General features: G+C 38.5%; 1 protein-coding gene across 1 annotated transcript in view; it reads right to left on the bottom strand.

Moving 5' to 3' along the window:
* Positions 1 to 26,322, bottom strand: part of myo15b (myosin XVB) — a 176,896-nt gene that overhangs the window by 124,602 nt on the left and 25,972 nt on the right. Inside the window, exons 6-12 of the mRNA XM_088001092.1 lie at positions 21,782 to 21,875; positions 21,591 to 21,694; positions 21,418 to 21,481; positions 13,820 to 13,951; positions 11,743 to 11,868; positions 11,582 to 11,659; positions 8,590 to 8,738 (exon numbers count right to left, since the gene is read on the bottom strand). Coding sequence (XP_087857218.1) covers positions 8,590 to 8,738; positions 11,582 to 11,659; positions 11,743 to 11,868; positions 13,820 to 13,951; positions 21,418 to 21,481; positions 21,591 to 21,694; positions 21,782 to 21,875 — 747 coding nt within the window. The remainder of the gene's footprint in view (positions 1 to 8,589; positions 8,739 to 11,581; positions 11,660 to 11,742; positions 11,869 to 13,819; positions 13,952 to 21,417; positions 21,482 to 21,590; positions 21,695 to 21,781; positions 21,876 to 26,322) is intronic.

Raw genomic sequence — 26,322 nt, 5'->3', positions numbered from 1 at the left:
ACAGACATTTGTTTTCCATTTTAACATATTTTTTATTTTTTAGCAATTTGTTTTGTCAATATTTAGTATTTTTATTCAATAGCTTCCAGGTCATGTGACCTATTGATTCAAAATCACTTTGAAATTGTTCTACTAGTCTCTATAGATGAGGCAGTCATTTATATTCGATTTGAGTCCTTTTTATAATTTGTAGGTATTTTTATATTCGCTTCTAGGTCATCAATCAATAAATCAGTCAATCCAATTTTATTTGAACAGCACATTTCAGCACCAAGGCATTTCAAAGTGCTTTACATAATAAAAGCATGAAAACACAGTCATGCAACAATCAAAACATTAAGTTAAGAGCTGTCATTAAATTCGTAATTAATTATGTTTCAAATACAACTCTAACCAGGTGGGTTTTTAGTCGAGATTTAAAGACACTCAGTGTTTCAGCTGTTTTACAGTTTTCTGTACGTTTGTTCCAAATTTGTGGTGCATGGAAACTGAATGCTGCTTCTCCTTGTTTGGTTCTGGGTGCAGAGCAGACCAGAACCAGAAGACCTGAGGGGTCTAGATGGTCGGTACAACAGCAGATCTTTAATGTATTGTGGTGCTAAACCGTTCAGTGATTTATAAACTAACAACAGTATTTTTCTATTCTAGTCAATGAGCTACAGGGAGTCAGTGTAGGGACTTTAAAACTGGTGTTATGTGATCAATGTTCCTGGTTTTAGTGAGAACCCAAGCAGGAGTTCTCACTAAACTTTCACCCAATTACTCTAAATCAGTGTAAAATTGTTTTAGTAGACTGGAACAATGAGGTACGCTCATTTTTAATTCATTTTGACCCATTTTATTATTTTTTAGGCAATTTTGTATTTAAAAAATATATTTCCTATTTTCTCTTCACCTCCATAGGCTGCCACCTCATCGTGATGAAAGGGTTTGAGTGCTGAAGTGACTCTAGGAGTTATGCTGTCAGGGGCTTCATACCCCTTATAGGGTCACCCAATGCTAGAGGTGATGAACCAGACAAAGAGCAGCCCAAAGACCCTTTAGGAAGAGCACAATCAATGGATACAGTGTCCCCTCACCTGGACGCAGGTCACCAGGGCTCCACCCTGGAGCCGGGCCTGGAGTTGGTTCTCCGTGGCAGCATCTGGTGCCAAAACACATGGAGTCTGGCCAGGCTCAGCCCGAAGTGGGTTCACCTTCCCATGGGCTCACCAACTGTGGGCCAAAATGGCTGGGTGCAATGTGGGATGTTAGAAGGCCGAGGGAGGGGACCTTGGCCTTCTGACCCTGGGCGATAGACTTTTTATCAGTGGGCATCACCTCTCTGGTGGGAGCCTGAGCTGGTGTGTGAGGTTGAGAGGTTCTAACTAGAAATAGTCTCATCTCATCGCATGACCTGAGATGAGAGCCATGCGCCAATTAATGGAACATTTATAAACAATCTGATATGTAGTGAGAAAATGCAATGTTTCAGTTGTTGGCTGTGTTTCTATGACTTTGTATTTTTGTGTTTTTTATGGTGTAAAGCTCTTGGAAATGTCTTGTTGTTGAAATGTGATATATAAATAAAATTTGATTAGATTTTTGGATTTGGGTGTTTTCTGTCCGAGGCCACGTTCTGCACAACCGGGGTTCTGAAGGGATCCATTTTGGTGGCCTTGGGATCACGCCTCTGCTTTTGGCAGATGATGTGGCCCTACTGGCTTCATCAGGTCGTGATCTACAGCTTTACTGGAGCAGTATGCAGATGAGTGTGAAGCAGCCGGGAGGAGGATCAGTACCTCCAGATCCAAAGCCATGGTCTTGAGCTGGAAAAGGCTGGAGCTCCTTATTTGGGTCAGGGAAGATTGTCCTGACCCAAGTGGAGGAGTTTAAGCATCTTAGGATCTTGTTCACTGTTGGAGTTCATTCATTTCTGTCTCTGTTCACCACCCATGTCCGTTAACCAGTTTCAGGACCCGACCAGAACCACTCATTGTAAATGACCTTGAGAAATGATGAGATTTGGTTATATATAAAAACAAGCTTTAATGCTAAAAGATGATCAAATTCCACAAGCCATACTTATCATCCAAATGGAACATCATGCTTCTTATGTTACATTCACCGTCCAGCGTTGGGCCAAGAGAGGCAAAGATTGTAGCAAGTTTAGCTTTTTATTCATCTCTGCAATCTGGACCCTCCCCAAACGGTACTCTAGTCAGTTTCAGTCTGTTTACATGTCAGCAGTCACATATAAACATGGTTATGTACGCTGCAGCGTGTTAAGAGGGTAAAAGAGATGGAGGAAAATACAGAATCCATAACATCAACAATGAGGGCAAAATGGACAGGAGATCAATAGGAGGATTGGTGCAGTAAAGTGGGCGCTGTGCCAGTCTGTCGTGGTGAAGAGAGCTGGATCGAAAAGCAAAGGTCTCGATTTGCCAGTCGATCTACATCCCTACCTTCATCTATGGCAGAGGCTGAAGGGCCCTGACTGAAAGAACAAAATCACAAACTAACGGCCAAAATTAGTTTTTTCCATAAGGTGTCTGGGCTCTCCCTTAGTGATAGGATGAGAAGCTCAGTCATCCAGGAGGGACTGAGAGTAGAGCTGCTGATTTTTCACTTCGAGAGGAGCCAGCTGAGGTGGGTCAGGCATCAGATTAGGATCCCTCTTTGACGCCTCCCTAGTGAGGTCTTTTGGGCACGTCCCACCAGGAGGAGGCCCTGGGGAGACCCAGGACACGCTGGAGGGACGATGTTTCTCGGCTGGCCTGGAACGCCTTGGGGTTCCCCTGGAGGAGCTGAAACAAGTGGCTGGGGAGGGAAGTCTGGGCCTCTGCTGATCCTGCAACCTAACTGCGGACAAGGGGAAGATGATTGATTGATTGATTTTTCTTCAATAGCTTATGGGTCATAAGACCCATAAGTTAATTGGGTCTTATTAACTCAAAATCAATGTGAAATTATTCTACTAGACTGGATAGGTGGTGCAAACTCATTTTTATCCCATTTAGCCCTTTTTATTCCTTGTCAGTGGGTCACATGAAATTTAAGCTATTAAACACCAATCTTTTTTTTTTAATTTGTAAATTTAAATTATGTAAAACATTGATAAAGATCTAAAATGGGGAAAAATGTGGGTGCCTCATCTCTAATGATTTGTAAAACAATTTCAAAGTGGTTTTGAATCAATAGGACACGTCTTGGAAGCTATTGCAAAAACATACTAAATTTTGACAAATAAAATTGCTTAAAATTAAAATTAAAATATGAAACAAATGACTGTGCCTCATCTATATAGGATACTAGAACAATTACACACTGGTTCTGGGTCAATAGGTCACAAGACCTGGAAGCTATTGAATAAAAATACTAAATATTGACAAAACAAATTGCTAAAAAATAAAAAAATATGTTAAAATGGAAAACAAATGTGGCTCATCTAAAGAGACTAGTAGAATTATTTCAAAGTGATTTTGAGTCATTAGGTCACATGACCTGGAAGCTATTGAAGAAAACATTTAATATTAAAATTATTGAAAATATTGAATTTAAAATTTTATAGATGCTATTTTGGCTCATGTAAAAGCCTGAATTAGCACTGACAATTAGTTCGTTGGTTACCATTCAAGGCATTTATTTACATTTCTTTGACAGGAATGTCTGGTTCGGTAATTTGTTGATAGTCCCTAAGTGAACGTTCGGGCGCTGCGGCCGGGAGCGATAGAGAACCGCTGCCCGACAGTAGCGTTCATAAATCGGATCAACCTTGAGCTAAACGCCGCTTACTCCCCGGAGCTCGAATATCGAATATCCAGCTTGAAACTAACTTCACTGCGGTCATTAGCGGTAGCATCTCCCGGAAAATTACGACTTTACTAAGACTGCCTGTCTCGGTCTCACCTAAGACAGCATACAAACAAAACCCGGAAAGTCGCCATCCATCAGTTATCTTAAAAGATTTTAGACTTGGCGCAAGTGGTATTTCTTTTTGAAATAAAACACGGGAAAATTGGGTGTGGGACATCCAAGAGAAGGAGATGGAGGGAGGGAGTGGGGGTCTCTAGGAGGTAGCGAGAACTAATATGCTAGCATTACATGGTGCAAGATTAACAACGGCCCAAACCCGTGTTTTAAATCAAGTTTTAAGATAATGTATCAAACCTCATGCGCAAAATAAAATATACTACAGAAATATGAAAGCATAGACTCACCGTTGGGGTTGGGTTTGCGTTTGCCTCCTTGGTCGCTAGCCTCGGTGATGCTGGTATTTCTTCACTATGACACCTGCGTCATGTGATTGGCTGGGTGTTGAAATCTGACAACGATTGCTAATGTCTGTGACCTGAAGTAACCTTGCCATTTTTGTACAGCGAATTTTTAGACGCTGAATTTGAGACGGCGAATTTGAGCAAGTTGAATTTTTAGGACACTGAAAATATTGCATTTGAATTTTTAAAAGTTTTAAAAGTTTTAAAAGTTTTTATATGCTGAATTTTTTTTAACACTGAAAAAAATATATATTGAAAATTTTATCTTTGAAATAGGAATGTGAATTTTTTTAACATATGAAAATTGCAAACATGTACAAATAATGACACTGAATTTTTTTTTAAATTGAATTCGGATGCATTTTTTATTCAAATTCTGATGGCACATATTTACTTCCATAAAATGGCTTCTACAGGCTAACTATGTGAAATTAAATTAATTGTCTAATTAAAAAAAAACTTATTTCTCTCTGGCATCTTGCTTTGAGCTCAGAGTCTGAGAAGTTTTTCCTCTATCAAACTATTTCTTTGCTTCTTATTTAGTGTAAATATTGATGTTGAGACTTTCTCAAAAATGATAACCTTTTTCAAGCTTTATAGCTCCACTGTTGAAAATGAGGCTCTAACATTCACAAATGACATTGAAATAAAATCCAGTCCAACATCTGGTGTGAGGTGATTCCTGAGTCTGAGAGGTTTTTCCTCTATCAAACTATCAAAATAACAATCAAGGATTCACACTTATAGTCTAATAAAGCCTTTCTTCTCTGACCAGAAGGAAGCCAGAATTCATTGTTAAGTCGGAGCAGACTTGACAGACTCTTTGACTCTGTATTTCTGTATTCACTTTGCGAGGTTTTAATAAATTCCTTATTTCTTCTCACTCAGACTCTAGTTAAAGTATTTTTTCTATAACAGAAGTCATCTGCCAACACATCTATATGGTATCGTACTTGTTTTAACTTGTTTGTACTGCTAAAATTGTATGCTCTGTTTGTATGTACTTGTACAATATTTTTTGATTTCATGAACATACACCTTATGCTGTGAATGTTCTGTGTATGCTGCTTCCACACTGAAAAGAAAATAGTTGAACCAACTTAAATGAATTGCTTCAAGTGGTAACAAATTATTCAATTAAGTTTATACAACTTAATTTACTAAGTTTATCTAACTCAATACAATATAACCATCATTAGAGTGCACTCTCAAAAGTGTATTTGCGCTGTAGTTCATCTGATGGATTTATTTAGATTAACCTAACTTATTTCTTTTGCTTTAGTTATGAAAACTTACTTTCATGTGTTTAATTAACTTAAAAGTTACACATTTTTAACTTTTAACATTTTACTTTATTATTTGAAACAATTAAGTTTCAAATGCCATGTTGTTCATATCCTACGTTTGACATCATGATGCAAGTTTCAACAGGGACAGATCCTGTACCATCCAGGGTGCTATGGTGGCACAGACTAAATAACCTTAGTCCTCAACGGGGCCATAGTATGTTCGATTCTGGGCCTGATGCTATTTGCTGCATGTCTTCCTCCTCTTTCATTACCCACTGTCCTGTCTCACCCTTTAAAAAAACACAGATCCTTTATTAGTTTACTTCTTTATTTGAAGTAAGGTAAGGTAATTTTATTTATGTAGCACTTTTTCAGCAATAAGGCAATGCAAAGTGCCTTACATGAATTAGAAGGAAATACAACAAGAGGTTTCTCTGAATTTTTGTTCTGATAATGTTAATCAAAGGTAATGAGTTGTTTCTCTAAATAAACAAACTTCTCTGGATTATGGGTTTGTTGTAATTCCTGCTCTGGGTTGAGTAAGTATAGGAACTAAATGTTCATGTTCTGGGTTATTAGGCAGAATAAGAATAGGTCCTCTGGATCTTTTTGTTCTAACTAATAGTTTTGATTCCTGTTCTGGGTTATAAACTAGATGCTCCTGTTACAAGCATAAGTACTCCATAATTTATAAGCTAGTAGGAGTTTCTCTGGATAGACTAATATGACTTTCTCTGGATAATAATAAGCTAAATACTGGTCTAATGTATTGAGTTTTCCACAATTTCTAAAAATAATAAATTACACAGACAGACAGACAGGGCAAAAATGACACATCAACTAGAAATAGCACAAGTAGTAACATTCAAATAACACAGACATGCTGGCAAAGATGTTGAGGTCAGAGGGTGTGTTTTGTCTGTAGCCATGTATGATGTGTATGCAGATGTCTCGCTACAGCCTGTTCTCCCCAAAAAAAAGTCTCTGATGAGGTGGTATTATCTAAGAGCAAGTCCTTGAGAGTTCAGCCATTTGATTCCACGGGTGACTTTGGGAGGGGTGAAGAGATGGGAAGGAGCAGTTTGTTTACATAAACTCCAGGAGATCTGAGATAGCCAGCAAGCTAACGCTGACACAAGAGAGCCAGATTCAGAATAAACAAATTTTCTTTGGATTGGACAGACTTAAAATTTCCATCTACCCTAGAGTTTCAACCAGTACATCTCTGTTCATTCCAATCATTCAAATTAGCATGGTGGTTCCCACCAGGCAGGGATTAGCAACTTCTCCAAGATCCATTCCATTCCACTAGTGAGTTTTAGCGTCCCGAGTTTGTCCCACAGCATGTCAGTCTGAGTGTTTGCTAGTCGGTCCAATCCATCACAAATTTGTCAATATGCCAGTCAATATGGAGTCCGTCAACTCCAAACAGCAGAGATCCTGCTATCATGAATCCAAATAAATCAAGGACGTATCCCTCTGGGGACAAGTGGTATGTGTCCCACTTGTCCCACTGGAGGGACAAGTAGAACAAGTGGGCTCTCCTCTTCCTAGTCTTCTCATTGAGAAAATTTAATCAATTGCATTGAGAGACCAATTAACCAGATCCATAATTTGTAGTTTCGGTTAATGTGCAACGAAAGGCTCCAAAAATAGCAGCACAAAGACAGAGCAAGCAAGGTGAGAATGAGTAGGGAGGGAAGCAGAGGAAAAAAGCGTCCGCTTTCACCAAGAGCTAGAGGGGAAATAAACTAAGTGACTATGGCTTTGAGTAAGGCTGACTTAAATTTGTTAAGTTAAACCGACTTAATACATTCAGTTGGATAAACTTAATTGAATTATTTAAAATTTAAGCAATTCAATTAAGTTGGTTCAACTTTTCTTTTTTCAGTGTACAGGATCTTTGAAAAACTAAAACATGTTAAAACATATTTAAATGAAATTTAGTTTATTAGTTTGGAACAACTTAAAAGTTTGTGCTGACTTTCTGTAGAATTTAGTCAAAGAGTTTTAAATTAGTCATTAGGAAAAAATAAATGATTTCAGTAAGAGTGGCAAATTTGTCATGGTAAACACACTTAATGACTTAAGTCATAAAAAAATTGTAAATTGAGTTGGATAAACTTAAAGAATTTAGTTGGATGATCATAATATATTGAGTTAGACGAACATAAACTGAGTTAGTCAGACGTAGGATACAAAACTGACATTGAACTCAATTGTTCCTTTAAGTTAAATATTTGTAACTTTTAAGATAGCTGAACGCAAAAAAGTAAGTTATCACTAAACCAAAAGAATTAAGTGAGATTAATATAAATAAGTCTATAACATGAACTACTGTCATGAAGTGCGGTGAGGAAGACGCCGAGGACCCAGGTTGAAATGACGAAAATGATGATTTTAATGATGAGAAGTTCAAAAACCAGGCAGGACAGAGTGAACGGAAGGCTAGGCTCACAACCTTTTAGCAACTGGTAGACAAAGGACAATGCTAGATGTGACGAGATGACTGACAAAATGGTAGACAAAACAAGGACAAGAAAGAAGGAACACAGCTGGGTTTAAATACACAGGGAGACAATCAGGGGAAACAAGAGACAGGTGTAACTAATCAAGGGGTAGACAGGACAACACAGAGACTCCACAGAACACAGAAACCAAAATAAACACACAGAAAAACTCAAATCACTACAAATACACTTTTTAGAGTGGGAGGACCAAGGTTCAGAAATATGTTAGACAGTGTAGGAGACCAAAACTAATAGTAAATGTTTGATGGATGTCTTATTATTTTCCTTCTGTATTTTTTTTCCATGTTCTTGCATCTTACGAGTTTATTTACTGATTCAGGGTTTACAAAGTTCAAATTGGAACAGATGGAATTGGTATGCATATAAGTGGACTTTAACCTGAACCAGATACTTCAATAAAACTCCAAACTGAATTTGAATTATAAGCTTTCTTTTCTCTGTATTGTGCCCTGAGATGACATTATTTGGCATAGGGACAGTAGAAATGAACTGATTTAAAGTGATTTCTACCTTTCCATACGTGTGGTGAGTTCAGTGAGGGACTGCAGGAAGTGTGAAGCAGCAGTTGGGGGTGGCTGACGAAGATGTTTCATCTTCCAACCCAGTTCCTTCTGTTGGATGTACCTATCTTGAAGCTTCTGGAACAATTCAGAAATCATCTAAGTGAACATGAAAAGAAAAACAATGTGGTTACCTGGAACATCACCAATGACCATAACTGGTTATATGCACTTAAAAAGCTGTTTTCTTAAAATACATTTTTGATATATTGTTGGTGTGATGGTAGAGATTCACCCAGCAATCTGAAGATTGCTGCTTTGATACCCACTTCATCCGCCTGTATTTTGTGTCCTTGGCCAAGGCACTTCACCCACATTGCCTGCTGGTGTTGGTCAGAAGGTCATGAAATAGCTGCCGCTCTTCTATCAGCTGTAGCTACCATCCAGTATCTTGCAAGTCATCAGAGTGTGAATGTGTGCATGAATTGGAATAACGGATTCTGGAGTGTTTTTGAGAATCATTTGAGGATTGAAAGCACTATGTAAGTCTGATGTCATTATAAGTAAAGAAAATCCTAAAATACCTATGGTATTTTAATCCAATTAAAGAAATTAAAGTTGGCATATACTGTACGTCTTCAGGGTGGTGCAATGGTGACAACTCTTGTTTAAAGGTAAGGTTCCTCATTCAAACACCATCTTGGAGTGCTTCTGCATCAACTTTGCATGTTCTCTACAAGCTTGTCTTGATTCTTGCCGGGTTATTCTGGTTTCCTCCGAAAATATGACTGGTAAATCATTGATTGGCTGCACAGTGGCGCAGTTGGTAGCACTGTTGCCTTGCAGCAAGAAGGTCCTGGGTTTGATGCCCAGCCCAAGGTCTTTATGCATGGAGTTTGCAAATGTGGATTCTCTCCGGGTACTCCGGCTTCTTCCCACAGAAGAAGCTGGAGTGTGTGTGTGCATGGTTGTTTGTCCTGTATGTTTCTGTGTTGCCCTGCGTGTATCCCGCCTCTCGCCAGAAACGTTCGCTGGAGATAGGCACCAGCACCCCTGCCGATCCCACTAGGGACAAGGGTGTACAGAAGATGGATGGAAGTCATTGATCTATTAACATTGCCCTTATGTGTGAAAGTGCATGGTTGGTAGTGCTGTGTTGCCCTATGATGGATTGGTGACTAGGGTGTACCCCACTGCTCATGAATCCCCCCACTCCCCATGATCCTGCAGGATCAGGGTTAGGTAACCCTAACTTAACAGGTCCATATGCTTTACATTGCGTATTTATTTTGAGGTTTGTATATGCTTAATGCAATGAAAAGCTCCAAAAACTTATCATAGCTTAATTAAAATAAAGACAAACTATTACTGTCAGGGTGTGTTTTAAAAAATGGAGCCAAATGCATCTGGCGAGATATGTACAGTACTGTTAAAAATGTAATGAAAACATCAGAATCCAATTAAAAAGAGCGAAAATCTGAATAAAAAAAGGTAATCCGAAACAAAGTCAAGCAGAAGACACAAGGACATTACAGGGAAGAGAAAGGAGTAGACAACCCAGTGAATATTGACTGACAATGAAGTGCTTAAATACTGGGCGGTTGAATGCTGGAACAAAGCAACTGGGCTGATGGGTTGCAGGTGTGAGTGAAGATATTTTAGGCAGACTGAGGAGAGAGAAAGAGAAATGGTGGTACAGGGCAGCAAGGAAAAGTACACAAGGGGCTTGAAAATTTTCCGGACTATAAGCTGCACCTCCCAATAAAAAAAAAAAAACACAGTAAACATACACATATAAGCCGCACCAGACTATAAGCTGCAGATATCTCTGCCGCTCTAGGTTTTCCACAGCAATGTAGCACGCAGCAGAGGGGGGCGGACACCCAAAATTTGAGTCATAACAGGTCAATTGAATATCACATTTATTATGGTTGAAAAAGAAAAAGTTCCCAAGTTTAGATTTAACTGAACTGATTATGAGGGCGTATGAGTTTGAAGAGAAAAATCTCCTGTCTGCTACTAGCATGTGCTAAATGAAAATGGGCGCTTTCTTCTTCTTCTGCTTCTTTAGATTTCAGCGGCAGCTTGCAACCATTATTGTTGCACTACTGTCATCTATTGGATCCTAATATCTATACCTCAAATTCTCAAAGATCCCAATATTATTTAAAAAACAAAAAATCTTCTTTTTCCCTCAATGCTATTTAACTGATCAACAACATTCACTGTCATAATTTATGGTTTGGTGAGGTGAGGGAAGACACAGGCAGACTAGGATGTAGATAAAAACAATGATTTAATGAAGAATCCAAAAATAAGAGTCCAACAGGGATGGCACAGGGAAACAGACTCAACGGCATAACACGGCGAGGATCTGACAACAGACAAAGACAACAGGTGGGACTAAATACACTGGGAGGGTAATCAAAGAAACAAGACACAGCTGGGAACAATCAACAGGGAAGATACAGAGACTCACAGGGGAAACAGACTAATAAAGACAGAAAAACCTCAAAATAAATACACAGAAAACACAGATCACAACATTCTCAAATTTCAATTCCCTATTAAAACCTAATTCCATTTTAATGGGCGCTTTCTTCTTTTATTTCCAATTTTGACTTCCAATGATTCACTTCCTGCTTAAGAGCCCCCTGGTGGTTGAAGAAAAATCCACATATAAACCGCATCGGATTATAAGCCGCATGGTTCGAAGCGTAGGAAAAAAGTAGAGGCTTATAGTCCGGAAAATAGGTAAATAATAACTAAACAAACATAAGCAACCTAGACAGACAAAGAACAACCAGTGACGAGAAATAAACTAGACTCAGAAAGGAAGAACTGAAGTGAAAATGGAAATGAGGCAGAACTAATAGAAAAACTAAGGAACACAAAAAAATGACAGAACCCAAAACAAAACTCGAACAACCCCAGATATGACAATTACCATATCTTTATGAGGAATATTATGAGTATGATGAATAATGTGTCAGTTGGTTCACCTTTATCCGGCTTCCTGCAAAAAGCTCCACAATTTCTGTTCTGAACTGGTCTTGATTCTTATTGAGGAAATTATGGACCTGCCAAAAGATGGTGGCAGTTCTTTGTTCCAGTCTTCTAGTACAAATTAGTTGTTTAAAATCAAAAGTGGTGAATACTACACCTGATATGTGACGGGTCCTGCATAGTGATGAATAGTGAAGACTGGTATTGGGTTCTTGGGTTTGATATAGAAGGGGTTGGTTGCATGGTGGTAATGGCATTTCTGAAGGAAGGTGTGGTCAGTAGCCTATAAAACCCAAAGGAATAATTCAAGTTTCACCTATTATTTACATACACACACACAATTTGCTTTTCCTCAGTGCCTGGCATTAATTCTGAAAAAATGTTTTGGTTTTTGGTTTGTTCGGATTATAAAAATTATTTCTATTAGTTAAATACCAGAACAATGAGAGAGGACTTTTAAAATTAATTTGCTTTCAACATTTACATACAGAAAAAAACACTGTGCTTCAAACACTTTTCAGAAAGCCCAGATGACAATGTCATAGCTTCATCAACTTTTTTAGGTTAATTCACAATACACACACACACATATATATATATATATATATATATATATATATATATATACACACACACACATATATATATATATATATATATATATATATGGTACTATGACAAAAGTATATATATGGAGCTTCTTTGTGTGCTTTGGAGTTTCTGTACTGATGAATTTTTTTGCGAAGCGATAAAATCTGGGTAGCTCTTGAATTGCTACAAACTGGAGCTGTACTTCCCTCATATTGACACCACGAGACAGGGCCGTGCAGAGACCACTAAAGGGGCAGGTGCTCAAAAAAAAGGGCACATCTAACTGCATTTTAGGACAGAATATTAACAAAGCCACACAGCTTTCAGAGTTTAATAAACAATGATAAATTACAAAACTGTGAGATATACAATCAAAGCTAAGGAAAATCTCTATATAGAGCATACAACTATGCATATGTAAGATATTTTACACTTCATTTGAAGGGGGGTGAATAAGACTGTCATGACACTGTCATAAACATGACATAACACATGTCATGCACATGAATAAGCCTTCATGAATATTTATGACTGTTGTCATAAAGTGTCATTCGGTAAATTATGACACTTTTAATACAAAGTTGACATTATTCAAAATGTCTTTGTTATGACAACTTGACATTAACCAAGAAATCCTTACTGTTTAAACTTTACCTTTAATAACATAAAGTTACCTAATTTTTAAAGTGCAATCAGTAATACTTTTATAACAAATTTATATCAGTAATTATATAATTGCGTCGTGTGACAGGTAAAAGGTCAAAGGTAACGAGGTGACCGGAGGGCTTATGTTGTTTTTCTTGAAAAAAACAAAAACAAAAAAAAACAAATAAATTTAGTACATGTGTCAGAGGGCTTAGGAAATAATAATAAAAATAAAAAAAAATAATAAAATTTTGACCAAAAGGGCACTGGGGGGCAAGGAGCAAAAGGAGCAGGCGCTCAAACTCCCTAGCCCTCCCCCTCCCCCTCCCTCTGCACGTGTCTGCTCCCAGTTGCTGTCCCAGAATTTACCTGCTGGCCTCCAAGCTCCTGGAAAATAGGTCCTCACCATAATCCCCCCTCCACCAAACTTTACACTTGGCAGAATGCAGTCAGTCTCCTGGCAACCGCCAAACCCAGACTCGTCCATCAGATTGCCAGATGGAGAAGTGCGATTTGTCACTCCAGAGAACACACCTCCACTGCTCGAGAGTCCAGTGGTGGCATGCTTTACACCACTGCATCTAATGTTTTGCACTTGGTGATGTATGGCTTGAATGTAGCTGCTCGCCCATGGAAACCTATTCCATGAAGCTCTCTGTGCACTGTTCCTGAGCTAATCTGAAGGCCACATGAGGTTTAGCCTTGACTCTGCATAAAGTTAGTGACCTCTTCACACTATGTGCTTCACCATTTACTGACCCCGCTCCATCAGTTTATGATCCCTACCACTTCGTGGCTGAGTTGCTGTCGCTCCCAAATACTTCCATTTTCTTAGAATACATCTGACAGTTGACTGTGGAATATTTAGGAGCGAGGAAATTTCACCACTGGATTTGTTGCACAGATGGCATCCTGTCAGTTCCCCCCGGGAAGAGAGAGCGCGTCATTCCTTCACTAATGTTAATTAAGAAAATAACTTTGTATGTGGATGTTCGCACCTGTGGGACGCATGTTTGATCATTCAATATGCGGAGGATGCCATTTGGTCTGGAGGAGATCAATTCCAGACAGGAGTGAAAGTTCTTAAGTTGCACTGGATACCAAGGAATCTGCTCTTTATTATACTCCTCCTGCAAGACACACACGATTACGCCATACAGTTCAAGTAGTGAGATAGACAGTACGATAAGTAGTTGATTTTAATTTTTCTGGCTTACCTGTTCCTGAGAAAGTAGAGTTTTGTTGAGAAAATTCTGTAACTGCTCATTGGCAAAGTTGATACACAGTTGCTCAAAGCTGTTCACTTCAAGATCCTTCACAAAGGAGAAACAACTTTTTATGTAACCTACATCACCCCCCAAAAAACATATCCAGTGATGTATCTGAAGGTCCCAGGGTTAGAAAGCTGATTACCAACCTCAAAGCCGTAAATGTCTACGACACCAACAGTGCTGTCCATCTCAGCTGGGCTTAGCCAGTCATTAATTTGCTCCAACAACCATTCAAACAACACTGAATACAAAGCTTTGGCAATTGCATTCCTAGAGAGGAAAGGTATAAGTAGAAACATGTATAAGCCTGCCTGCCATTCAGAATTACCCATTTACTTCATGACTTCAAGAAACTGAAGTCATGAAGTAAACATGAAATTGCAACAGTTGGGCTTCATACCCAACTGTATATGCCCACATGCATATGTACTAAATTTAGGACCAAGCAGTGAAAGTGCTGCAAAGGCCTATTGTATCTCTAGGATTTCTTGTCATTCTTTTCTGCCCAAAAATGGAAATTTGAGGGTCTAAACCAGGGGTCCCCAAGCTACAGCCCGCGGGCCTCCTCATTTGGTCCGGCACCCTGAACAATACCAGAGAGCATTCAGTGTTTTTTTTCATATATAAGTGGATTTTTCTTCAACCACCAGGGGGGCTCTTGAGCAGATATGAAACTTAGTTTCCCTCAATGGAATATATACTAGTCAGTACCAGTCACCGTTTCGCTCACTGTTTTTTTCCATTTGCATTCTGGGTAAAAATCTATCTACAAACGCGAATATGTCGTCGGCAGTAATCTCGATTTAGCCAAACTCCGACAAGTATGGCATTGTTTTTATGCCATATTAGATTCGTCGTGTTGATGCATTTTGACGTGCTTCACCCGACGTGCTTCAATTTTCCGCCGCATCACGCAAACTTCCCCATTCATTCAGTGCGTCATAGTTCCACACCACATCGCTTAGGATTTGTTGCTGCGTGTTTGCGAAGTGTGAAGGAAAGAGGAGACCAGCTGCACAAGCAGGCTGCGAAATGAGATGCAGGTGATCGCTTTGTGTGATCACAAGAGACCGTGATCGGCGATCACCGATCATACACTTTTTCAAGGAAATCGACCGATTATGATCGGTGGCCGATCGATCGGCACACCTCTAGTTTCCAATACTTGACACAACGTAACTTCATTTTTATGTTACCACACCATACCATACCAACTTTATTTATAAAGCACTTCAAAACAACCACAGCTGATACAAAGTGCTGTACATTAAAACACAACATAACAATTAAAAATAAATAAATAAATAAATAATTTATCCTATTGAGGCAATTGGTTTGCATAGATTTAAGTGAACACAACTTATTTTTCTTGATATTGTAGAATGTATCATGTGGTGAAGGTTCTGGACAGACTGGTCGTAGCCCATCTCAGGACCCAGGTGAAGTCAGTGCTGGAGGTCCTGACTTCACCACTTAGGAGTTAAACATGCTGTCATCTACCTGCGGCAAAGAGCTATGTTTTATTTGGATGGTGGAGGAAATGCTGTGAGAATCACATACTTTGATTTCTCCAGTGCTTTTAACACCATTCAGCTGCTGCTGGATTTTAAACTCTGGGTTATGGGTATCAAGAGCTCAGTGATCTCCTGGATGCCTGACTACCTGACAAGGAGGGCACAGTTTATCCCTCTGGAAAGGGCTGTTTGATATGGTGGTCAGCGATACAGGGGCTTCTCAGGGCACTATGCTTTTTTGTCTGTCTTTTTCTCTCCACCTTACACACGACTGACCTCCAGTACAGCACAGAGTAATGTTGCCTACAGAAGTTCTAAGATGACTCAGCTGTCCTATGGGGCATAAGATGGGAAGAGTAGTACTCTTCTCACTGTAACTAACTGATAGAAAACTTTGTGGATTGAACTGAAATGAACCACCTGAAGCTGAATGTGAGTAAGACTGGAGAGCTAGACTTCACAGACACTGGCATTAGGGGGAGAAAGTGGAGGTGTTGGAGCACTATAAATATCTGGATGTCTAACACTAAGGCTGTGTACATGAAAGGAATAAAGAGACTCTATTTCTAGAGGAAGTTTCAACCTTTTAATCTCTGCAACAAGATATTGGAGATCTATCAGTCTGTTATCTGCAGCATCATCATTTTCACGGCTGATGTTTTTGGGGAAATCTTCCTTGCCATCAATTGATGTTACATTTGTTGTGGGGGCAGAGGTTGTCTCAAGACCAATATGGTCCAACAAAAGAATACTAAAGAAGATCACAGTTTTCTTAGTGATAAATAAGGTAGTGAGAACCATATGAACTGAAATGTCTCGGCAGTGAAGCCAACTAAGTTGCCCAACAAACTTAGGGGATAGATTTAAGATGATTTAAAGCCCAAATCTGGCAGGGGCAATAATTATTTTGTGCCTTACTATATGTATAATTGCTTGCAGGGAAGTCCTTACTTAGTCAAACTCACAAAAGTAATTTCTACAGTAGAATAAGTTTCAGTAACAAAAAAGAAAACACTAACTGACATGACTGTGGGACTGCTGCTGCTCTGCCAAGACAGGAAATGAGTCAGATGTATTAGTCACCTTGATTCTATGGCACTTTCCACAGACAGGGGGCAGTAGATGCGATCATAGCTGGTTTCCTAAAACAAAAACAAACTGTTTGCACATGTGTATCAAGGTGGGTCTAATTGCTTAACAAAAAGCTACTTACTGTGACTTTGTGAGTGATTACTGTTTGAAGGGTCTCACAAGAAATCTGCAACAAGGACCCAATCCTTCTGGCCTCTGCCTCACTGAAGATACGAGCCACCTCAAATGACTCACTCTGAAACAGCACCAACAAAGGTGTGATATGAATGCCTTGCATCTCATTCTGACAGTCTCATTTAAAGACACATACCTCATATGAGCTGAAACAAATGTTACCAAGATGTAGAATAGAGGAGAGGATGGCCCAGATGTTGGAGATTTGATTTGCATGTAGGCCAATAGTCTCCAAACATTTAAGCAAAAGTTGAAAGTCTTGTTTTTCCTGTTTCCCTTTCAAAGTACAGGCACCACCCTACATGATATAAGAAAAGTCAAAACATTTATAATAAGTGAAAATAAAAAATTAAACAGAAAAAACAAGAATTGATAGGTTGTTGGTCTCATTTACTTGATTTAGGTAGTAGTAAGTCTCAGCTCCCTGCAGGTATAGCTTCTCTTTGTCCCAGTCGTTCATACCTTCCAGCAGTTCATAGAACACATGATAGTTCCTCTCGTTATTGGCCTAAATGATAAATTAGGCAATAATTTTATTTTATTTGAATGTGCTGATTTACAATCACTTATAAGGCACAAGAGAGAAAGCAAAGATTTCATTGCATCATTTGTAAAATGCTGTTTCACTATGTTCAATACAGTCAAATTAATTCTAGTTTAAAGCTATTTTAAATTGCATACTTCCGTTTATAGATTTGGACTGTGAACAGCCCATGCTGCAGGTGCAATTCAGAATTTTGAGATTTTAGCTTCAACTGAAGAAACAACAACAGATGCAGCACAACCGGCCCTTTAAGAGCATTCATGGTCTTGATTTGGCCCAAAATAAAAATGAGTTTAACACCCCTGCCCAAGAATATTTAATAAACCAGCCCCAAGCCATGCTTTGACTGACAATCATGAAATTGAATACACATATAAAGTGTGACAGGACCTAAGAAAAAGTTTTCGGGTGCCATGGTGTAAACCCCACAGGAAGTTGGCCATTTTGCATGAATGTCACCATGTTGTCTCTGTTACACATGTTGCATCTGAACAAACTTCTCCCACAGCTTTTAACTTACAGACTTTACAATTTTTCACCACAGTTTTGTGGCATGAAAGATCAATAGTTATCGAAATGTTTATTGTACATCAAAGCGTGTGGGCGTGCCCAGCCCGCAAAACCTGGTCATTTATGGCAAGCCGTTTTAACATAAATTCGGTTTTACCGCCCTTACATTCCAGATATCTCAAATTATTTTATGACTAGATGTTTCAGCGATTTAAGATATCTCTAATTATATTTTGACTAGATAAAATACCTATTTGAGATATCTTTACATCGAAATGACGTCAGATTTACCATTGAATTGTATGGAGACTTCAATTCAAGATATCTCAAATGAATTACTGACTATCTGAAATACACATTTTAGATATCTACAATTAAATTATGACTAGTCATAAAGTAAATTCAAGATATCTCGATTTTAGTTTTGACTAGTCATAATAGTCATAATTCTAATTAAATATATCTTGAATGACAACATAATTGAAGATATCTTAAATTTATTTTTGGATAGGAGAAATGTAGTTTTGACTAGTGAAAACTAAATTATAGATATCTTAAAAGCAAATAATGACTAGACAAAATTAATTAAAGATATCTTGAATTGTAATTTTGACTAGTCAAAATTCCTTTTAAGATATCTCTAAGTGAATTAGAGATATCTTGAATTACACAGCTTTTCTTTTTAAAATATCTTAAATTGACATTCTGACTAATCAGAATGACATTACTGATATCTTGAATATGTATTATGTACAATCAAAACGTCCCTGAATTACATAGCAATTTTAAAGTTTAATAATACAATGAAAAATAGAAAAAAACGAAAAAAACATGTTTGAAAATGCACCACTTTCATGTTGAAAATACTTTGACAATAACAATTTTAGCTTTTTAAAGCTGTTTGTAAGTGCATTCGGTTTGTTGGAAATGAATCAACAGGAAATTCCTTGCAGATATCAGAAGCAGTCTTATAGTTTATGAAGTTTTGCTATCTCTGCATATCCAACATTGCCGAGCTCTTTCTACGTTGTGGGAGATTACTGACAATTTTATGCAGAAAACATAAAATTCTGCAGGCAACTGTTTGGACACCACAAAGGATCTTCCACGCAATTCTTAATTCAGATATCAGAATTAATTTTGACTAGTCAAAATAAGTTCAAGATATGTATCCCATCAAGTGACAGATCCCGTGATGTAATTTGAGATATCTTGAAAAGAATTTTGACTGGTGTTAAGAAAATAAATTTAAAATATGCTAATTTTAAAACTTAGCAACATGTCTTGATTGAAATAGCCTAATTATAGTTTTCAGATTAATAACTTATTCTGCCCTATTGACCTTTATGTTACCTGTAGTTACAACAGATTGTTTGCTAAGATCTGTTGAACTGCCCTTTGTCTGTGTGGCAAGCAATCAGGAGAAGTTCCAGCTTTCACACTGATCTGTGAAAAGCCATAAAACAGGATGAGTTCAGGCCAGTAGAGGAGAAGCTCCGCTTCCACTTTGTTTAGATAAAGGTGACAACTGGTGTTTGATCTTGAAAACAAATTGCAGGGAGTTTCTAACTTTTAAGAGGTCCGAGACAGCTCCTGGTTGGATGAGCAAAGATATGCCTTATTTAAATATATTAAAGAGAAGAATACACCTTTACTATAAAAGTTTGTATACAGGAGTAACAAATCAGATTTGTTTTTGCAACTCTCCAAAGACGTCTTTGCTTTTCTTTCTTTCTTCTTCTTTTCTATTTGTATCAGGTAAATGAATGTCTGTTATACTACTTTAAAGTGTCTGTATTGTCAATGTGATTTTATACTTTTGAATGTTAGTATAAACTCTGAAAATGTATGACGTGGAGCGTTGACTGTCATCTCTGTGTGGCTTTTGTTTCCACGCATGGAATCATTGAATCCGGGAGCACAAGAGAATATAGCGAGCCAGAAGTTAATGATTATATTCTCTTAACACTGGTCAAAATGTAATTGAAGATATCTTTAGTTATTATTGAAGATATCATTCGTCAGAATGGAACGATAAAACGATAAAATAAAATTAGCAACAGGAAAGAAACTTGAGAGCATAACAATAAACCAATAGAGGATAATATTAATCAAAGAAAACTGAATGAAAATGCATGAAGAACAAAATGCAAGAATAAACTAAGAAACTAAATCAAATACAGAGGAATAATCTGGTATGGCAAGACCTGTCGAGCAATAATTAATACAGAGGACTGTATGGCAAGAACAAACAGACACTGTTTTCAGATAAAAGGTAAAATAATATAAAGGTATATTATATATAATATTGGAATATTTGTTTCACTCTGATTGGCTGCTGTTAGGCCTACCGATTTTAAGTTGAATGTCCATTACATTTTTTGTAGAGACGTGTAAAAATAATTTTGATTCACATGCCTGTTTTGTTCTCCGGGAAATTATTTTTGATGATAAATACAGAAACAACCATAAAATCAAAACATCAACAATAGTGATAGTAATATTAACAATAAAATAATATTCAGTGCAAAGTAGAATTCAATTTCTTATATGGGGGCGGTAAGGGACTTGGATAATGGTTAGGGGGGCGCTGGCCCAAAAAAAGGTTGAGAAACACTGCCTTAAAGTAACTGGATTATTTGAAGTAAGCTAGAATTAAAGATGTGTAACTATTGTATAGTTACACATATAACTATATAATATTTATATGTGTAACTGCTATATAGTCTATTAATATTCAGTGATTTGGAGGAGAGAGCACTGTCACTGTTGGACCCTTCCTCCCAAGAAATGATGGAGTCATTGTTGCTTCCTATGGCTCAAAAAATCTGCTTGCAGTCCTTCAGTAGAACCAGCTCCCTCTTCTTCATCTCTCCATCCAGCTTCTTCCTCCAAAACTGCAGATAAATTGGTCAAATCTTCTGTGAAATTTCACGGTTTCCTCCACTTCTGCGTATTCAGCCTTAGTTGTTTACAGTTTGACTTACCCTGATTAAGTCAGGATAAAGACACTTGATCAATGAACATTCTGTGCTATGAAAGCTTTTAAAGATTGACAAAAAAACTTCTGTAATGTTCTTAGTTAAAAACTCTTTCGATGACAAAAACAATTTTCCCTGAAGCCTTTGAAAGAAATGGAAGCATTTAAATAGGCATGTAATTAGCCAGGGCAGTGTGATCAATGCCAGATTTCTTAAGCAGTAGCTGCACTACAGCATGCTTAAAATGATCCAGAATTACACCAGCGGAGTTAATAATGGCAAGAACAGACTGTCCTTTACTAGAAAGTAATTCTTTCAATCTGTGCCAAACTTACCTTAGATATATACACCCCTCAGAAATGAAGAGGTTTGTAATACTAACTGTGAAAATCTAGAATATATATTCTGTGCATTAAAATCTTTTCTTGTATTTTCAAGACCAATGCATGTCTCTGTCTAAAGTATTTTTTGACAGAAACTGTAATATGTCAAAGCACTCAGTGAACTTACCTGAAAGACAACCCTGGACTTCTCCAAGAGATAGTTAGACAGTGAGGTTCCTACAACAACTCCACTGTCAACCAGGAGACAAAATTTTAAAATAGCTACAATCAATTTTACCAGTCATGATAAGAGATCAATCTACAAATATTCCTGAATTAAGTGATAATTGGTGGACTTACTGGAGTATGTGAATGTGAAGGTACTTGCCAAATCGGCTGGAGTTGTTGTTAAGAATAGTCTTGGCATTCCCAAAGCTTTCCAAGATGGGAAAGACTTCCATCGGCTAATTAAGAAATGAAAACAAGTGCACATTAGAGAAAAATGATAATTGTTTTGCTTTTGTTTGTTTTTTTTCCCAACTTTGAATTACCTGTCTTAGGTTGTCATTTCTGTCCTGATACATTGAGCTGAGGTAATGGACTATTTGCTTCATAGCTTCAGTCTTTCCAGAACCACTCTGTCCACTGAGTAAGAAGAAATGTATTGGACAAATTATCATAGAAAAACTGAGGAGAAATAGCTTCATAAACTGAAGAGACTCTTCAAAATCTTCAAAGAAATATTGGAATTTAATCTATAAAAGTATCAATCATTTTTCAAAATACCTAATAATGGAGTTAAGAGATGACAGGCTCTGTTTTTGTTAACAGAGCCCATCATAACTACTCAAGCTAACTAGCATGGCCACAGCCCAGCCAGCATGCATAGGTGGGCCCCACTTGGGTTTGATGTGGGCTACATGGGTTATGAGTGGGCATGGGTTTTATCTGGGCTAACTGTATGGGACCGATATGGTAACCTAAAATGGGACCCACTTGGGCTGGCCCATTAGGGCTAAACATATGGGCCCCATTCAGCATTAATGTGGGCTAACTGTGAATGGGGCAGAAGTGGGCAACACTATGTGGGGCCCATGTAGTTTCAGTATCATGGGCCCAACATGGGAAACCCATGTGGGCTGACGACATTGAACCCACATGAGATAAGTATGGGCTGACCGTACATGGGTTGGACCTGGGCATGCGTATGTAGGCCCCATACCTTTTTTTATGTGGGCTAACTGGGGATGGGGCAGAAGTGGGCAACACTATGTGGGGCCCATGTAGTTTCAGTATCACGGGCCCAACATGGGAAGCCCATGTGGGCTGACCACATTGAACCCACATGAGATAAGTATGGGCTGACCGTACATGGGTTGGACCTGGGCATGCGTATGTAGGCCCCATACCTTTTTTTATGTGGGCTAACTGGGGATGGGGCAGAAGTGGGCAACACTATGTGGGGCCCATGTAGTTTCAGTATCATGGGCCCAACATGGGAAGCCCATGTGGGCTGACCACATTGAACCCACATGAGATAAGTATGGGCTGACCGTACATGGGTTGGACCTGGGCATGCGTATGTAGGCCCCATTCCTTTTTTATGTGGGCTAACTGGGGATGGGGTAGAAGTGGGCAACACTATGTGGGGCCCATGTAGTTCCAGTATCATGGGCCCAACATGGGAAGCCCATGTGGGCTGACCACATTGAACCCACATGAGATAAGTATGGGCTGACCGTACATGGGTTGGACCTGGGCATGCGTATGTAGGCCCCATTCCTTCTTTATGTGGGCTAACTGGGGATGGGGCAGAAGTGGGCAACACTATGTGGGGCCCATGTAGTTTCAGTATCACGGACCCAACATGGGAAGCCCATGTGGGCTGACCACATTGAACCCACATGAGATAAGTATGGGCTGACCGTACATGGGTTGGACCTGGGCATGCGTATGTAGGCCCCATTCCTTTTTTATGTGGGCTAACTGGGAATGGGGCAGAAATGGGCAACACTATGTGGGGCCCATGTAGTTTCAGTATCATGGGCCCAACATGGGAAGCCCATGTTGGTTGACCGCATAAAACCCAGATAAGCATGGGCTGACCGTACATGGGTTGGACCTGGGCAGGAAAATGTAGACCCTAATCCTTTTTTATGTGGGCTAACTGGGGATTGGGCAGAAATGGGCAACACTATGTGGGACCCATATGGGCTGACTGCATTGAACCCACATGACATAAGCACGGGCTGACTGTACATGGGTTGGGCCTGGGCATACATATGTAGGCCCCATTCCATTTTTATGTGGGCTAACTGGGGATGGGGCAAAAATGGGCAACACTATGTGGGGCCCATGTAGTTTCAGTATCATGGGCCCAACATGGGAAGCCCATGTGGGTTGACCACATTGAACCCACATGACATAAGCATGGGCTGACCATACATGGGTTAGACCTGGGCAGGAAAATGTAGACCTAAATCCTTTTTCATGTGGGGTAATGGGAAAAAAAAATTTAAAATCTGATTAGACAATGTGGTTACCCTGTCACTTTTAAACTTTTCACTATATGTCAAAAGCAAAAGCTGCAAGAGCAAGATTATAAAAACTTTGAAAAAAATGATGAGATGTCAGATTGATGGCCTTTAGCTAAGGAAATTGTTGCTCAGTTGGCCTGTATTGGAGCTGATAAAAGGTAAATTGTTGAAGCAATTGTATAAGCTTTCTACAAAATGAAAAGCTCTCCTTGGATGGTTACCTCGTCTTGGAGGTCATAAAGAGGTAATGTATTTGAACCATGTTCACTACATGATTTCTGTGTCTGGCTCATTTACTAACACCGACATTACACTAGGGTTCCAGAAGACCAAAATATGCTTCAATGCTTTATTTTTTAAACCAGTTCAGTATTGTTCAAGCTACACTTTGAAGTCCTAGCATTTTCTTTTTATTATTTTACACTAGAACAGTCCAGATGTCCTAACATTTTTGTGACATTATCTGTTTTAAATATGCATAATCTTCTGCTGCTCACTCAAAATAGGTAATGGTTCAGAGTGGACTTTTGTCCTTGCTTCTTTTTTTAAATGTAATTTAATTTTATTTTATAATCAATTGGATGTTCAGACATCCAAAGTGTTCATTGCAGCTTTTTCACAGAAGGACTTAATTCTTATTTGGAGAAATAGTTCAGATCAGATCATCGTGAAAAATATTACAAAATGTTTAGAAAATGAATTCAAACAAAACTCAAGTGAGAAAGACAAGAGTAAAATTTTGAGCATCTGTTTTTTCATCTGTAAACATTTTCCAAGTTGTCAGCATAAAAAAAAAACAACAACTTACATTTCTATCTATTAATGATTATTTTTATATCTTTTAATCTTTTTTCAATAATTTTTTTAACCTTTTTGTTCATTTTTTCTCTGGCACCGTTGCCAATAAAGGTTGGTGAATTGAAGAGACACTTTACACATCCACTAAAGAAAGTAGTTCCAAAACACATTTGAATAAGGACGACTATATTTATTTATTTTTATTGAGAAAATTTGTGAGTGCTACATCGGTTTTACATTTGTTAAACCGATGTATTACTCTCAAAATTAATCTCGTGTTTCTTGGAGAACGTACAATTGTTAACTGCGGATGGATATGCGGTTTCAAAATCAAACGTAGTCCCATCAGTCCGTTGGCGTGGAGTCTGCAGGTTCGCTGGCCTACTACTAAAGAATCTGTAAGTACACTTCTGTCTGTTTTGTCTGTATTGTATCAAATTTTAGGGAGAGATTTTAAATCGCTAGTTAAAACATTTGTTGCTCGTAATGGTTCGGATGACCGGAGTACCCCGAAAGACCTAATTAGTTGTTTCTTCTTTTTTTTTTTTTTCTTTTAGGTGATTTTTTTTTTTATATTGTTAAAACACACACAATAAGTCATCTGCCATTATTGAGGTAAGAATATTTGGATGCAGAGCGATTTCAAACTGTTCTGGGCCAGATCATTTTCAAATACGCTGCGGCGCCATTCACCGGTAAATTTGAGCGCCAACGCGGCAGAATAAAATCGATTCACTAATGAATCTACGTTGCTAGCGGAGGTTGCTTTTAAAGTACCTTGACACGATAAAACCACTTACATTATTTATAAAGAGTAACTACTTCGCTTTCATTCTGTGTACATGGGTTTTTAACAATCTTTCTCGCAGCCAATTAAGCCAGCATGCATAGCTGGGATCCATTAATTGTGCATTTTTAATTATTTTTTTTTTCATGAAACTGCATTGAATCGTGTCGTTGTGGGCTAGATAGGTAATGATGAATGGGCATGGGTTTTGTCTGGGCTAACTACACGAGGCCCATATGTTTAACCTAAAATGGGACCCATATTGTCAGCCCATTTGGGCTAAATGTAGACTGTATTCAGCATTATTGTGGGCTAACTGAGAATGGGACAGAAATGGGCAACACGAAATGGGGCCCATGTGGTTTCAGTATATTTGGCATAAAAGCTTTTTTGTAAATAGAATGAAGGCATAGTAGTAAATATTTTAAAATCATGTTTGTTTTATTGTGTAAGTGACATTTTAAAGCGTTTTATTCTGTCATCGTTTGACTGCAAAAAACATGACAAGTGGGTGTTTAGGTCTCAACTAGCCATTTGTTTGGTCAATGCAAATGGGAGCTTTAGATTTGCCAATGTTTTAATACTTTTAAAAAATATATTTTCTACAGACTACTATGGAGAAGCGTGAAGAAGGCTTGCAAGTGACATCAGATCTTCAAAGAGATAATGATATTCCAGAAAAGCGACGTAGAAGGTAACGTGGAACAGGGACTTCTGTAACACACAACTCTAGATCAGTGGTTCTTAACCTGGGTTCGATCGAACCCCAGGGGTTCGGCGGAGCCTCTGCCGCGGAGGAAGAAAAAAAACTTGTGTAAAGTCGTGATGCGCCGCTTTGCCATCATTTGCTGCAGAGGATCACGTTACATTGCTTAGCCAATCAGTGCTGCGGAGGAGCACAGGGATGGGGCAAGGAGGGGGGAAGGGGGGTTCGGTGAATGCGCATATGAAACTGGGGGGTTCGGTACCT

This window comes from Poecilia mexicana, unplaced genomic scaffold (assembly GCF_051168715.1).
Source record: "Poecilia mexicana isolate PSO_F unplaced genomic scaffold, ASM5116871v1 scaffold_19, whole genome shotgun sequence".
NCBI lineage: Eukaryota > Metazoa > Chordata > Actinopteri > Cyprinodontiformes > Poeciliidae > Poecilia > Poecilia mexicana.
Note: the sequence above shows the minus strand (reverse complement) of the source record. Positions and strands in the feature narration are given on the sequence as shown.